Source organism: Hyperolius riggenbachi, chromosome 1 (genome assembly GCF_040937935.1).
Source record: "Hyperolius riggenbachi isolate aHypRig1 chromosome 1, aHypRig1.pri, whole genome shotgun sequence".
NCBI lineage: Eukaryota > Metazoa > Chordata > Amphibia > Anura > Hyperoliidae > Hyperolius > Hyperolius riggenbachi.
The window spans coordinates 592,322,876-592,340,149 of NC_090646.1; the positions used below are offsets into that span (position 1 = coordinate 592,322,876).

Consider the following 17,274-nt stretch of genomic DNA (forward strand, 5'->3'; position numbering starts at 1 on the left):
AAAAAGGTATATGAAGGCTGCCATATGTATTTCCTCTTACTTCAGTTGCCCTTTTAAAGCAGACCTGCAGTGTTTATCACTTATTCACAGGGTCTTCTCCTATAGTCCTAATCGTCTGCTGTATGTTCTTCTAAATCCACCCCGGGGCTCTGTGTCCACCGACTTCCAGCCTGTTACTACCTCCCACACCACCCCCCAACGCTGAAAAATGCTTCACTGATTATACTCTGGACTTTGTTATAATATTTTATTATTATTTAGTATTGATATAGCGTCGACCACTTCCGCAGCGCTGTACAGCGTAATATTGTCTTGTCATTTAACTGTCCTGTAGAGGGACTCGCAATCTAGTCCCTACCATAGTCATAAGTCCATGTATGTATTGTGTACGTATTGTAGGGCCAATTTTATGGGGAAGCCAATTAACTTATCTGGTTTCCTCCCATATCCCAAAAACTTCTGCCCAGAGGAAACCCACGCAGACACAGAGAAAATACAAACTATTCAGGTAGGGCCCTGACTGGGATTTGAACTGGAGACTCGGCGCTGCAAGGCGAAAGAACTAACCACTACGCCACTGTGCTGCAGTGGCTGGATAGTGTACTGGTTAAGGGCTCTGCCTTTGACACAGGAGACCAGGGTTCAAATCTCGGCTCTGCCTGTTCAGTAAGCCAGCACCTTATTCAGTAACGGCTCTTTCACACTAGAGGCTGCGGTAGAAAAGGCTGAAAGTCAGCCTTTTGCTTAACGCCAATACATAGCGTTTTCAAAGCGTTTTGAAAGAGTTTTACAGCCCATATGAAAACGTCCTTTTTTTTTTCTTCTATAAAAATAAGTGAACAAGATAGCTGTAAAACGCTTTGAAAAGGCTTTGAAAACGCTGAAGTTGGCGTTTTCCATTGACTATCATTGAAACGCCAACAGCCAACTTCGGCTGTTAACAGCCCTGAAAAAGCTCCTGGGAGCGTTGAAATGCAACGCTCCAAAACGCCCAGTTAGATGTGAAAGGTAAAATGAAAGTCTATGGACTTTCTTTTACCTAGCAAAACGCCAACTTCGGCCGTGGCGTTAAAACGCCGAAAAATCCCTCTGGTGTGAAAGGGCCCTAAGGAGTTTCTTGGGTAAGTCTCCTTAACACTGCTACTGCCTACTGAGTGCGCTCTAGTGGCTGCCTCGCAAGTGCTTTGAGTCCGACAGGAGAAAGGCGCTATACAAATACTGCAATTATTATTATTATTATTATTATTATTTAAAGAAAAACTTTTCCTCTGTAGCGATGTGAACCTTAACCACTTGCCGACCGCACACTCATAACGTGCGTCGGCAAAGTGGCAGCTGCAGGACCAGCGACGCAGTACTGCGTCGCCAGCTGCAGCCTAATTAATCAGGAAGCAGCCGCTCGTACGAGCGGCTGCTTCCTGTCAAATCACGGCGGGGGGCTCCGTGAATAGCCTGCGGGCCGCCGATGGCGGCTCGCAGGCTAGATGTAAACACAAGCGGAAATAATCCGCTTTGTTTACATTTGTACGGCGCTGCTGCGCAGCAGCGCCGTAAGGCAGATCGGCGATCCCCGGCCAATCAGCGGCCGGGGATCGCCGCCATGTGACAGGAGACAGCCTGTCACTGGCTGCACAGGACGGATAGCGTCCTGTGCAGCCCGGTTTACCAAAGGGGGCCAGGTAGGAGAGGGAGGGGGAGCATTTCGCCGCGGAGGGGGGCTTTGAGGTGCCCCCCCCCGCCAGCCACTCGCAGGCAGCAGAGATCAGACCCCCCCAGCACATCATCCCCATAGGGGGGAAAAAAGGGGGGCAATCTGATCTCCCTGCCTGCACCCTGATCTGTGCTGGGGGCTGCAGAGCCCACCCAGCACAAATCAATCAAACTAGCGCTGGTCCTTAAGGGGGGGTAAAGGGTGGGTCCTCAAGTGGTTAAACATTCTCTCATGTCCCCATCCATGCAGGTTCTGTTTGTGTCCGATTTCTTCAAAGACAAGAAAAACTGCTATAGTCCAAAAGAGGAGGATTCGCACACCACTCTGCACGAGACGTCCACCAACGGGAACCACTATGGAAGCAGCCACCAGCCATGAAAGCCACTTTATCTGTATCCTGCTTGCCCAGATCTATGAGGAGTCTCTCAGCCAATGAGCTGTCAGTGCTGGAGAGGCGGACCCCGCATGGCACTCCTGCATGTTATGTGCATCTGCTCCCTGCACACTGCTGGCAGCCATTGTGAGAGCCATATTCCGGAGCCTGGCCAGGCTGCAGGGCTCCTGAATATCTGCACATAATGGCTTCCTCCACTCTGTACAGGAGACACGTGCAACGGACTGCTGCTGCTATACCTGTCGGGTGCCCACTTTGTATATAGGTATAAAGAACACATTTTAATGTATATGTTATAGCTTTAAAAATAAATTGTTTTAATGCTTTCTACAACTACACAGACAAGAATAAAATGTGGTATTCAAATTGTACATTTTTTTTATTATTAAAATAGTGTGATAACGATATGTACAAACACTTGTGTAATATTGCTCTGCTGGACCTGCAAAAGTAACACCAAAATATTAAAAACATTTATAAGAAAATTGTCCATCTTCTGCGGTCTTTTGTCCAAGGAGCACCCAATCCAGACACATCGGTCTCCCTCTGCCAAAGGAAACGCTAAATACTTCAAATCATAAAGATCAGTCTAGATCCGATTCCACTTGTGAATGGCCAAATTGTGTGCACCAGGCTTTAGACTTCTACTTCTCACTGGGCAGGTCTCTGCAGCAAGCTGTGTGTTGCTATGGTGATGTTCCCCCACTTTTGGCCAGAGTTGTTATGATTCAAGTGGTCTGCCAAAAACATGAGTGTTCATGCTTCTGTCCTAGCAGTAGGGTATTGTACCGTGTTAACCAATAAATGGTATCATCCTGCTGCTGTCCTGTGACCCCTTACAAGAGACATTTCTTTAAGGCTTGTTCACACTAAGGGTGTTTTTGGCTTTTCAAAATCGCCCTCAAAACGCTTGTGCTTTCATTCTCTATCAGAGTGTTCACAGCTAAGCGGTTTGTTTCTGATCCGCTCACCAAAGTGCTGCCTGTACCATTTTTGAGGCGATTTTGCCTCAATGGAAAGTATACGAAAAACACTCACAAAATCACTTTGTGCAGCGATTGCGTTCGCGTTAAATACATTTTATTTTTTTTTCAGGTCAAAGCGTTCACTTCCTTACTTGTGCCAGGGAGTGAATTAAAAAAAATGCATAGAAAAGCACGTTTAAAAAATGGAACACACAGAGCACCGGGAGGTGCTAAAAAAATGTGCACAAAATTGCAAAAATCTTACGTTTGCGATTTTTAGATGTGAACAAGGCCTTAGACTGCATAACTGTAATTGAGTTTGACACCCCTGAACTGTACAAAGTGGGCCAAAATTGAACACTCGGAGTAAGTTATGGGTCAACCTCAATTTCTTCTGGCTACCTCCCTCCCCTGTACAGTACCCTAGTGGCCAACCTCCCTTCATCTCCTATACCGATCCCTGGTATCTACTGGTTCTCCCCCCCCCCCCCCCCTTCCCCTATACAGTACCCTGGTGTCTAGTGCCCCCCACCCCCTCCCTCTCTTCCTCATATGGCAGTGATGGCTAACCTTGGCACTCCAGCTGTGACAAAACTACAAATATCATCATGCATCTGACAGCTCTAAGCATAACTTGGGGAGGCAGAGTATTGCAATGCCTCATGGGACTTGTAGTTCCACCACAGCTGGAGTGCCAAGGTTAGCCATCACTGTCATGGCTTCTCTGGTGATCTAGGGCAGTGTTTCTCAACATTTTATTGGTATGTACCCCTTTTGAAACCCTGTTCTCACCAAGTATCCCCTAACACAGTAAACATTATCACAAGCACCCCTTGAACAAATCTATATATTTGCAGTACATAATTAGTTCTAAAATATGTCTAAGCATTTACTATTGTTTTATATTAGCTACAATACTAATTTGGAGTAGTTTAGCTTTCGCCAATAACTTTATCCCTACCTATCACAACGAAATGATCTATATCTTGTTTTTTACCCCACCAATTAGGCTTTCTTTGGGTGGTACATTATGCTAAGGATTATTTTTTCGAAATGCATTTTAATGGGAATATTAAGAAAAAAATTGAAAAACTCTGTTTTTGGCCATTATAGTTTTAAAATAATATGCTACCATAATTAAAACCCAAATATTTTATTTGCCCATTTGTCCCGGTTATTACACTGTTAAAATATTGGCGCCATACATTGTGATAGGGACATAATTTAATTTGTAGATAAAAGGTACATTTTTCAGTTTTGCGTCCATCACTATTTACAAGCCCATAATTTAAAAAACAATAGTAATATACCCTCTTGACATACATATTAAAAAGTTCAGTCCCTAAAGTAACTATTTATGGTTGGTTTGTTTTTTTTAAATTGTATTTTTTTTTAATGCAAAAGTTTCATGTGGGGTATTTATGGGAGAGTGTGGGAGGTAAGGGGTTAATTATAGATTGTGTAGATCTCCTTATTAAAATAATTGGGTGTAGGTGTAATTTTACTATTTGGCCACAAAATGTCCTCAATCATTAGCTTACTGTGCATGCTTTTAGTAAGCAAAACAGGAAGCAATGAGTGTAAGGGTAATTACAGTGTTTACAAATGACCGCAGGCATCACATTGCTGCTGCGATCCTTGACACGGGGGCCTAACAATGAATGGGAACGGTGTTCCCATTCATTGATTTCCGGGCTAACAGGTGGCGGTAATAACAAGCACAGGATCGCACGCACGGGCAAGCAGGAGAGCGCAAAGCGGCGATTTCGACAGAGTACGTATATTTACTCCCCTGAGGCTTAGATGAAGTTTTTAGGGGAGTAGATATACTGTACTAAAACCATTAAGTGGTTAAATAAGATTCATCATTTTATAAAGCTCTAAATTTGTTCTTAAAGCGGAATATAACCCTGCATTTCAACTTTGCTGTAAAACATTATTTACAGCATATTATATGCAACCAGCATTTTTTCTTTACTAGACCAGCATTGGAAGGGTTACACACAAAGCTTTAAAGTTCCCTGGAGAGACATGCTGCCGCATCCGAAGTTTAGATATACATTTAAGTAAACAAGTGGTGAATTGTACACACTCTTTGGCTGTCCTCCAGCTCCTGCACAGTCACATTCCACACTTGTTACATTGTGTTTATTTAAATGTATCTATCTAAACTCCGGCTGCTGCAGCTTTTCTCTCCAGGAACTTTAAAACTGTGTGTAACCCTTCCAATGCTGGTCTAGTAAAAAAATGCTGGTTGCATATAATCTGCTGTAAATAATGTTATAGAGCAAAGTTGAAATGCAGTCTTTTATTCCACTTATATGGTTACACGTACCACACGTTGAGAACATAGGCTCTAGGACTTCACCCCCAATATGGTTTCCCAGGTGGTCTAGGAGTGGGCCAAACATAATGCAAGTTTGATGGCTCTGCTGGCCAGATTTGTCCCGTGGGTCAGCGTTTAACATGTATGGTGATGTAGTACCTCCTAGATGTGCACATGTACATACTGATTCACCCTCATTTGTGTCTCATCACAAGATGTAATTTGATCTCTCCTGTGTCTCATGACTGCCATGGCAGAGATGGCAGATGAGCTCATTTGAAAGAACAAGCTGTTAATGTCTGCTTCCATGTATCAGGAAGTAAAGACAGAGCAGATTTATTGTAGGATTTGTATCCGCTGTAACCAGTTTGATTAAAGGTTCAGGTCTGCGGTTTATCTTTTAGAGCAGAGGATGTTCTGAGTTCAGGTCTGCTTAGTAGCAAGCTGTGCAGGGAATTACCCATGCTGGGGGAAAAAGAATTTTGAGCTGTCCATACTATTCCCTATTCAGTAGTAAAATATTGAAAGGACAACTGAAGTGACAGATATGGAGGCTGCCATATTTATTTCCTTTTAAGCAATACCAGTTGCCTGGCTATCTTGTTGATCCTCTGCCTCTAATACTTTTAGCCATAGACCCTAAACAAGCATGCAGCAGATCAGGTGTTTCTGACAAGGCTAGCTGCATGCTCGTTTCTGGTGTGATTCATATACTACTGCAGCCAAACAGATCAGCAGGGCTGCCAGGCAAACTGGTATTGTTTCAATGGAAAATGGAGGCTGACATATTTCCTTTTAGTGCAGTTATTTAAAAGCCTACACACATTCAATTTTGATTGACCAACTTCGCCATGTCCATGTAGTATGAGAGTTTACACACCATCAGTTGATGGCATACAAAATCTGTTGGGCCTCATAATATATGGTGGTGGTAAAATTAGGACAGTGATTAGACAATCAAAATTGGATGTGTGTACCAGGCTCAGACTCCACAGCTCTGGTCATGTGCAGCTAAGCCTTTCGGTTGTGGCTTTGCAGAACCACGGCTGCAGCAGTCCGAAAGGGGTGCAACACCCTAGTTGAAGAGAGCATTAATTGTGACAATTCCTAATCTCCATTGATCCAGGAAAAAGTCATAGTAGCAAATGAAAGCTAATCTGCTGGTAAATTAGTTTGAAGCTGGATTAGGGCTGGTTCAGACTGGCAGCGTCCTGCATTGAGATGAATGGCAGCTTCCATCTCAATGCGTTTGTCGACTGCTGCTGTTCACACCACAGTTAAGCTTTATTAGATGCTGCGTGTAGCGGCAGCTGCGTTCGTGCGTCTGTACTGCCTTAAAAGGACCACTTTTGCGAAAATTGTAAAATACATAAACACAAAAGTACATTTTTCCTCACAGTAAATGTGCTATAAATTCTTTTCTCCTATGTTGCTGTCACAGTAGTCCAAAACCTGTAGGTTCTGTTAGATTTTCTCTAACCCTTCATGGGGGATTCACAGGGTTTTCTTTTCAAAAGCACTTAGTGAACGGCAGTTGCTCCGTCCAACTGTCAGAATAGTGTGCAAACTGGTAAGAAGAGGTGGCCTGCATCTTTCTATTGATCGTCTCCAGGGAGTGCTTTTGTTAAAGGGAACCTTAACTGAGAGGGATATGAATGTTTCCTTTTGAACAATACCAGTTGCCTGGCAGCCTGCTGATCTTTGGCTGCAGTAGTGGCTGAATCACACCCTGAAACAAGCATGCAGCTAATCCAGTCTGACTTCAGTCAGAGCACCTGATCTGCATGCTTGTTGGGGGGGGCTGTAGCTAAAAGTATTAGAAACACAGAGTGAGGCAACTGGTATTACTTTAAAAGGAAAATCCATATCCTCAGTTTAGGTTCTCTTTAAGCAAAAATTAAATCCTAAGAAAGCTGTCAATTTCTACTAACTACTGTAAGTGGCAGCAACATCATAGAAAATTATAGTGCATTTTATTCTGGAAGAAACATTTACATGTATTTAAAAATTCTACAAATAAATAACTGATGTAATGGGCTCTGCAGCATAAAAGCGTTTGCAGGTGGTTTTGATTAGCAGATGTCAGCTATACATCTGAACCAGCCCCTATGCAGCTGGTTCAACAGGCAATCTGTAGTTAGTGGCTTTCATTGGTTAGCGCTGCTACCTTTTCAGTGGAGATTTGTGTAATAGACAATTTTTCCACAGATTCCATCATCACACAATATGAATGTTCTATCCAGCCTAAACTAATTTGCAGGAGTCTTCCTGTAAGGGAAAGTTATAATCACCTTTGCTGTATTGTCCCCCAAAGTAACCATAACGCAGCAGACTTCTGCAGCAAAGCCCTGCCCATTTTCTTGATCGAGAAAACAGAATAGTGTTTTTTGTTGGATGCCCACTATGTTTAAAGCTAACATATGCATTAAAAATGTGTTCTTTATATCTAAATGCAGAGGACCATCAGTGAAAAGATAAGTGTCAATTGAACACAAGTTTCCAATACAGACAGACTTGCTATAGTGACCCCTTCATTAAACGCAAGACGTAGTATTGGCCCAGTGATGCAGCACATTGTGGGGGTGGCCATGTTGGGCAGGGCAGTGGAAGACAACTATAGATTCCTCCTTAGTAGGGGCAGTGTTATGTATGTGAGTGACTAGATAATGTAATGGTTAAGGGCTCTGCCTTTGACACAGGAGACCAGGGTTTGAATCTCAGCACCTCCTGTTTAGTAAGCCAGCACCTATTCAGTAGGAGACCTTGGGCAAGACTCCAACACTGCTACTGCCTATAGAGCGCATCGTAGTGGCTGCAGACCTGGCGCTTTGAGTCCACCAGGAGAAAAGTGTTGTAAAGCTCACACATGCCCACTAGAGGCAGGACACAGCAGCTCTTCACAGATGCACAAAGATGGTACAGAGAAACAGGTCTGATTTAATACTATAATGCCCTGTGAAGTGATGGAAGCTCTTGAACATCTATAGTTTGTAATGCAGCATTCTTGGTTACGGCTCAGGCATTGCACACACTGATAGTTATGAGAGTGCTACTGCTCAAATCTCAACATTACTTGGAAGATGTGACTGGCTGGTGCAGAGGAGGATGGACAGCAGCTGAAGACAGTGATCATTGTGCCTTCCAGTCTGCAAACCCCTCATCAGGAAGCGTGAGATCAGTATGGGAGCAGAGTCTTTTGGTAGAGGGTCATGTGAATTGCATGGACCATGCTGCTAGCTGAAGGAGCAGGCTGCAATGATGGCCCCCACCATGAGAAGCCCCACCTCCATTTTCTGTAATCTCTATCCTCAAGCTAATGCTTTCCTCCCCCCCACCTCAGCAGCAACAAGTGACCTCTTTTCCTCTGCCCTCCAGTAGGAACCAGTGACCCCTCAAATATTGCAATTAGTTGGTGGAGTGGGCATAAGTCAGTGTACACCTTCCTACTGGGAGTGTGGCTTAAAGGATTAGTCGCAAAAATGTATGTAAGAAGTGCATTTCTTCCAGAGTAAAAGGAGCCATAAATTATTTTTCTCCTATGTTGCTATCACTTACAGTAGGTAGGAGTCTGAAAGAACTGACAGGTTTTGGACCTCTTTTCAAAAACACTTAGTGAATGGCAGTTGCTCGTCCAACTGCCAAAACAGTGTAAAGAGAGCAGGGAGCAACATCTTTGTATACATTTTTTTCAGAGAGTGTCTATAAAGAATAAAAGGCCATGCTGAGAATCCCTTATGTAGAGGTGGACTAGCCCAAAACCTGTCAGATTTCTACTACCTACTGTAAGTGACAGCAACATAGGAGAAAAGTAATTTATAGCTCATTTTACTCCGGAAGAAACTTATTTGTATGTTTTTATACAGTATATATTTTAATTTTTAAGATTTTCACAACAGTGGTCCTTTAACCTTGTTTCCAGCCAGCAACAGCGAAAGGGTAAGAAGATTAAACTTTTAAATGTCAATTACTGTACAAAAACATTTCTTCTACAGCTTTTTATATCCTGAGCGTATAGTCTGTAAATTATTTTAATGCCTTTAAACTACACAGACAAGGATAAAACGTGGAAGTTAAATTGTACATTTTTTTTTTTTATTAAAATAGTGTGATAACGATATGTACAAACACTTGTGTAATATTGCTCTGCTGGACCTGCAAACATAACACCAAAACATTAAAAACATTTAAGAAAATTGTCCGTCTTCTGTGGCCTTTTGTCCCAAGAGCACACAATCCAGACACGGCGGCGGTCTCCCTCTGCCGCAGGAAACGCTGAATACTTCAAAACATAAAAAGATCAATCTAGATCCAATTCCACTATAAATACAGGCTGGCAGCGAACACAATGTCCCTCTTGATTTTGGTGATTCCTACAAGAAAAGGAACGAGTAGGTTTAGTTGCGTGTAAACAGCTACAAAGTGATATTAGCAATGGCGATCTGTGAGCACGTTTGTGCGGCAGTTTTCAAATCCTGATTTGCACTCTTGTCTGATAATTTACAGCATGCATTGTAATGCAGATCAATGCGTACAGGTAAAGGATGTGCGCGATTCCTGCACAGTGTTACCCCACCTCAGTAAGTGTCTCAGCAAACCTGCAGTTTTTTTTAATGCTATTTGGTGGCAAACGTTTGCAGCCCTCTCGTCCCCCAGCAGCACGTGCCGAGGTGACTGGAAACTTTAAAGGAGCACTGTACCCCTAACAAAAAAAAAATTTGAACGTACTGCGCCTGTGCAGGAAGCTCCCAGTGGTGTCACTGGGAGAGAGGATGTGCATGGCCAGGTCCGCGCAGTAGTTTGCAACAAAGAACTGAAGTGAGCCTGTGATGGGGACTGGAGAATCGTTTTGTCCTGGCAGGGAGGGGCAAAGGACATCTGCAGGGGACAGATAGAAGCCCCAGGTAAATTCAACAGAGGATCAGCAGGATAGCCAGACAATGTGCACTGATTAAAAGGAAGGAAACATGGCAGCCTCCATATTCCCCCACTTTAGGTTAAATGTGAATGCAAGCCTTTGCTACAGCATCTCATTGGCTCATTACAGGATAGCAGCCTCAGTGGGCAGTGCAGGGCCAGCCTAGCTTCCCTGGAGACATGTATATACCAACACCTCAGCTGATGTGTCTCCTGAGAAAGTATGGGCCTCCAAATGTGTCACAATTGCTTGTTTCACCCCAAAAAAGCACTTTTTGATTGGTGATTTTTGGCAAGCAATTTCCACTTTTTTTCCCCCAATTACCCAACTTTATTAGCAAAAAATAGTTTAAAAAAAACACTTTCTGCAGAATTCGATCGGAATGTTGCGGTATTGGTAATCGGCATTTACAAAATTGGAATTTCATCTCCTACTGGTTACCAGAGAGCCAATGACAAAGCATGTGTGAGGCAGGAGTCCCAAACTCCGAACACAAGCAGGTAACCCCACCATGGATCGAGCTGTGTGTACAGGGCATAGAGATGCACCAGTCTGCATTTATCCCCCTCTATCCCCACACTAAGCTTCTCTTCCCCCACTGGCTAGCGACACAAGTCTCTGGTGCTTTGCTGTGTCTTCCTGTTCCTATACTCTGACCAGTCAGCAAACTAATGCTAAATACACACAATGCAATTCACCATCCTACTGACAGGAAACAGGCGATTATTTCCAACATGTCCGATCAGCTCCCGATCAATAACGGGATTGATTTGCTAAAGTTATGGGAAAAATCGATCAGGAGCAGTTTGGACATATTATACAACTTCCTGTCAGATTACTTGTTGGTCAGACAGGAAATTTAATGGCGTGCACTCGGCATAAAACACCCCAGTAGCCCCATCTGACCATTGCACTGCCACCTATCTGCACCTAGACACACAGAATACTGGTTACCCTCACGCTAATGCTCACAGTAACCCCAACTGGTGACTCCTCCCCCTCACAGTGATCACCTGACACAGCCTGGCTGCAGGAGGTCTGGCCATTACTAGCAAGCAGGGGAGACTAGTCTCTCCTCACAGCATTGTTCAGACTGCTCCATGGCCTCCCAAGGAAATGTTTTTTCAAAGCTGCAGGCCTTCGGCCATGAACAGGTTAATGCGCCCACAAAGCAGGAGACTAAAAAAAAGTTTGACTGAATTTTGCTGGGAGGCTTTAAGGCAAAAGAAGTCTTTAGAAGGTGTCAGAGGGATTTACATTGTGTTTGCCATGAACAAAGGTGGAGCTGTGGGAAACACGGCGGTAATTACACTCTGCAAATACCACTACAGAGGAGAGAAGATGTGAGGTCCCAGCTACACCCAGCAATTACTCTACACCGCCAGCACTGCACAGCTCTGCTCACACTATCCTATTACTGGTCTGTACACCCCCAGCACTGCTCTGCTCACACTATCCTATTACTGCTCTATACACCGCCAGCACAGCACTGCTCTGCTCACACTATCCTATTACTGCTCTATACACCGCCAGCACAGCACTGCTCTGCTCACACTATCCTATTACTGGTCTATACACCGCCAGCACTGCTCTGCTCACACTATCCTATTACTGGTCTGTCCACCCCCAGCACTGCTCTGCTCACACTATCCTATTACTGGTCTGTACACCCCCAGCACTGCTCTGCTCACACTATCCTTTTACTGCTCTGCTCACACTATCCTATTACTGGTCTGTACACCCCCAGCACTGCTCTGCTCACACTATCCTATTACTGGTCTGTACACCCCCAGCACTGCTCTGCTCACACTATCCTATTACTGCTCTGCTCACACTATCCTATTACTGGTCTGTACACCCCCAGCACTGCTCTGCTCACACTATCCTATTACTGCTCTGCTCACACTATCCTATTACTGCTCTGCTCACACTATCCTATTACTGGTCTGTACACCCCCAGCACTGCTCTGCTCACACTATCCTATTACTGGTCTGTACACCCCCAGCACTGCTCTGCTCACACTATCCTATTACTGGTCTGTACACCCCCAGCACTGCTCTGCTCACACTATCCTATTACTGGTCTGTACACCCCCCAGCACTGCTCTGCTCACACTATCCTATTACTGGTCTGTACACCCCCAGCACTGCTCTGCTCACACTATCCTATTACTGGTCTGTACACCCCCAGCACTGCTCTGCTCACACTATCCTATTACTGCTCTGCTCACACTATCCTATTACTGGTCTGTACACCCCCAGCACTGCTCTGCTCACACTATCCTATTACTGGTCTGTACACCCCCAGCACTGCTCTGCTCACACTATCCTATTACTGCTCTGCTCACACTATCCTATTACTGCTCTGCTCACACTATCCTATTACTGGTCTGTACACCCCCAGCACTGCTCTGCTCACACTATCCTATTACTGCTCTGTACACCCCCAGCACTGCTCTGCTCACACTATCCTATTACTGGTCTGTACACCCCCAGCACTGCTCTGCTCACACTATCCTATTACTGGTCTGTACACCCCCAGCACTGCTCTGCTCACACTATCCTATTACTGCTCTGCTCACACTATCCTATTACTGCTCTGCTCACACTATCCTATTACTGGTCTGTACACCCCCAGCACTGCTCTGCTCACACTATCCTATTACTGCTCTGCACACCCCCAGCACTGCTCTGCTCACACTATCCTATTACTGGTCTGTACACCCCCAGCACTGCTCTGCTCACACTATCCTATTACTGGTCTGTACAACCCCAGCACTGCTCTGCTCACACTATCCTATTACTGCTCTGCACACCGCCAGCACTGCTCTGTACACACTATCCTATTACTGGTCTGTACACCCCCAGCACTGCTCTGCACACACTATCCTATTACTGGTCTGTACACCCCCAGCACTGCTCTGCTCACACTATCCTATTACTGCTCTGTACACCCCCAGCACTGCTCTGCTCACACTATCCTATTACTGCTCTGTACACCCCCAGCACTGCTCTGCTCACACTATCCTATTACTGCTCTGTACACCCCCAGCACTGCTCTGCTCACACTATCCTATTACTGGTCTGTACACCCCCAGCACTGCTCTGCTCACACTATCCTATTACTGCTCTGCTCACACTATCCTATTACTGCTCTGCTCACACTATCCTATTACTGGTCTGCACACCCCCAGCACTGCTCTGCTCACACTATCCTATTACTGGTCTGTACACCCCCAGCACTGCTCTGCTCACACTATCCTATTACTGGTCTGTACACCCCCAGCACTGCTCTGCTCACACTATCCTATTACTGGTCTGTACACCCCCAGCACTGCTCTGCTCACACTATCCTATTACTGGTCTGTACACCCCCAGCACTGCTCTGCTCACACTATCCTATTACTGCTCTGCTCACACTATCCTATTACTGCTCTGCTCACACTATCCTATTACTGCTCTGCACACCCCCAGCACTGCTCTGCTCACACTATCCTATTACTGGTCTGTACACCCCCAGCACTGCTCTGCTCACACTATCCTATTACTGGTCTGTACAACCCCAGCACTGCTCTGCTCACACTATCCTATTACTGGTCTGTACACCCCCAGCACTGCTCTGCTCACACTATCCTATTACTGCTCTGCACACCGCCAGCACTGCTCTGTACACACTATCCTATTACTGGTCTGTACACCCCCAGCACTGCTCTGCACACACTATCCTATTACTGGTCTGTACACCCCCAGCACTGCTCTGCTCACACTATCCTATTACTGGTCTGTACACCCCCAGCACTGCTCTGCTCACACTATCCTATTACTGGTCTGTACAACCCCAGCACTGCTCTGCTCACACTATCCTATTACTGGTCTGTACACCCCCAGCACAGCTCCGCTCACACTATCCTATTACTGGTCTGTACACCCCCAGCACTGCTCCGCTCACACTATCCTATTACTGGTCTGTACACCCCCAGCACTGCTCTGCTCACACTATCCTATTACTGGTCTGTACACCCCCAGCACTGCTCCGCTCACACTATCCTATTACTGGTCTGTACACCCCCAGCACTGCTCTGCTCACACTATCCTATTACTGGTCTGTACACCCCCAGCACTGCTCTGCTCACACTATCCTATTACTGGTCTGTACACCCCCAGCACTGCTCTGCTCACACTATCCTATTACTGGTCTGTACACCCCCAGCACTGCTCTGCTCACACTATCCTATTACTGGTCTGTACACCCCCAGCACTGCTCTGCTCACACTATCCTATTACTGCTCTGCTCACACTATCCTATTACTGGTCTGTACACCCCCAGCACTGCTCTGCTCACACTATCCTATTACTGCTCTGTACACCCCCAGCACTGCTCTGCTCACACTATCCTATTACTGCTCTGCTCACACTATCCTATTACTGGTCTGTACACCCCCAGCACTGCTCTGCTCACACTATCCTATTACTGCTCTGCTCACACTATCCTATTACTGCTCTGCTCGCACTATCCTATTACTGGTCTGTACACCCCCAGCACTGCTCTGCTCACACTATCCTATTACTGGTCTGTACACCCCCAGCACTGCTCTGCTCACACTATCCTATTACTGGTCTGTACAACCCCAGCACTGCTCTGCTCACACTATCCTATTACTGCTCTGTACACCCCCAGCACTGCTCTGCTCACACTATCCTACTACTGCTCTGCTCACACTATCCTATTACTGCTCTGCTCACACTATCCTATTACTGGTCTGTACACCCCCAGCACTGCTCTGCTCACACTATCCTATTACTGGTCTGTACACCCCCAGCACTGCTCTGCTCACACTATCCTATTACTGCTCTGCTCGCACTATCCTATTACTGGTCTGTACACCCCCAGCACTGCTCTGCTCACACTATCCTATTACTGCTCTGCTCACACTATCCTATTACTGGTCTGTACACCCCCAGCACTGCTCTGCTCACACTATCCTATTACTGCTCTGCTCACACTATCCTATTACTGCTCTGCTCGCACTATCCTATTACTGGTCTGTACACCCCCAGCACTGCTCTGCTCACACTATCCTATTACTGGTCTGTACACCCCCAGCACTGCTCTGCTCACACTATCCTATTACTGGTCTGTACAACCCCAGCACTGCTCTGCTCACACTATCCTATTACTGCTCTGCTCACACTATCCTATTACTGGTCTGTACACCCCCAGCACTGCTCTGCTCACACTATCCTATTACTGCTCTGCTCACACTATCCTATTACTGGTCTGTACACCCCCAGCACTGCTCTGCTCACACTATCCTATTACTGGTCTGTACACCCCCAGCACTGCTCTGCTCACACTATCCTATTACTGGTCTGTACACCCCCAGCACTGCTCTGCTCACACTATCCTATTACTGCTCTGCTCACACTATCCTATTACTGCTCTGCTCACACTATCCTATTACTGGTCTGTACACCCCCAGCACTGCTCTGCTCACACTATCCTATTACTGCTCTGCTCACACTATCCTATTACTGGTCTGTACACCCCCAGCACTGCTCTGCTCACACTATCCTATTACTGGTCTGTACACCCCCAGCACTGCTCTGCTCACACTATCCTATTACTGCTCTGCTCACACTATCCTATTACTGCTCTGCTCACACTATCCTATTACTGGTCTGTACAACCCCAGCACTGCTCTGCTCACACTATCCTATTACTGGTCTGTACACCCCCAGCACTGCTCTGCTCACACTATCCTATTACTGGTCTGTACACCCCCAGCACTGCTCTGCTCACACTATCCTATTACTGGTCTGTACACCCCCAGCACTGCTCTGCTCACACTATCCTATTACTGCTCTGCTCACACTATCCTATTACTGGTCTGTACACCCCCAGCACTGCTCTGCTCACACTATCCTATTACTGGTCTGTACACCCCCAGCACTGCTCTGCTCACACTATCCTATTACTGGTCTGTACAACCCCAGCACTGCTCTGCTCACACTATCCTATTACTGCTCTGCACACCGCCAGCACTGCTCTGTACACACTATCCTATTACTGGTCTGTACACCCCCAGCACTGCTCTGCACACACTATCCTATTACTGGTCTGTACACCCCCAGCACTGCTCTGCTCACACTATCCTATTACTGGTCTGTACACCCCCAGCACTGCTCTGCTCACACTATCCTATTACTGGTCTGTACACCCCCAGCACTGCTCTGCTCACACTATCCTATTACTGGTCTGTACAACCCCAGCACTGCTCTGCTCACACTATCCTATTACTGGTCTGTACACCCCCAGCACTGCTCTGCTCACACTATCCTATTACTGGTCTGTACACCCCCAGCACTGCTCCGCTCACACTATCCTATTACTGGTCTGTACAACCCCAGCACTGCTCTGCTCACACTATCCTATTACTGGTCTGTACACCCCCAGCACTGCTCTGCTCACACTATCCTATTACTGGTCTGTACACCCCCAGCACTGCTCCGCTCACACTATCCTATTACTGGTCTGTACACCCCCAGCACTGCTCTGCTCACACTATCCTATTACTGGTCTGTACACCCCCAGCACTGCTCTGCTCACACTATCCTATTACTGGTCTGTACACCCCCAGCACTGCTCCGCTCACACTATCCTATTACTGGTCTGTACACCCCCAGCACTGCTCCGCTCACACTATCCTATTACTGCTCTGTACACCCCCAGCACTGCTCCGCTCACACTATCCTATTACTGCTCTGTACACCCCCAGCACTGCTCTGCTCACACTATCCTATTACTGGTCTGTACACCCCCAGCACTGCTCTGCTCACACTATCCTATTACTGGTCTGTACACCCCCAGCACTGCTCTGCTCACACTATCCTATTACTGCTCTGTACACCCCCAGCACTGCTCTGCTCACACTATCCTATTACTGGTCTGTACACCCCCAGCAC

The 17,274-nt window shown here is 46.1% G+C and overlaps 2 protein-coding genes across 3 annotated transcripts in view; one reads left to right on the plus strand and one right to left on the minus strand.

Annotated features, from left to right (window-relative positions):
• PLPP1 (phospholipid phosphatase 1) overlaps window positions 1-2,590 on the plus strand; it is a 147,457-nt gene extending 144,867 nt beyond the window's left edge. For both annotated transcript variants that reach the window (XM_068249226.1, XM_068249235.1), the window contains exon 6: window positions 1,961-2,590. In XM_068249226.1, coding sequence (XP_068105327.1) covers window positions 1,961-2,089 — 129 coding nt within the window. In that variant the 3' untranslated portion in view covers window positions 2,090-2,590. The remainder of the gene's footprint in view (window positions 1-1,960) is intronic.
• A 6,878-nt stretch (window positions 2,591-9,468) lies between these two features.
• Window positions 9,469-17,274, minus strand: part of MTREX (Mtr4 exosome RNA helicase) — a 144,600-nt gene continuing 136,794 nt past the window's right edge. The window contains exon 27 of the mRNA XM_068249254.1: window positions 9,469-9,766. Within this exon, the coding sequence (XP_068105355.1) occupies window positions 9,714-9,766 (53 nt within the window). The 3' untranslated portion in view covers window positions 9,469-9,713. The remainder of the gene's footprint in view (window positions 9,767-17,274) is intronic.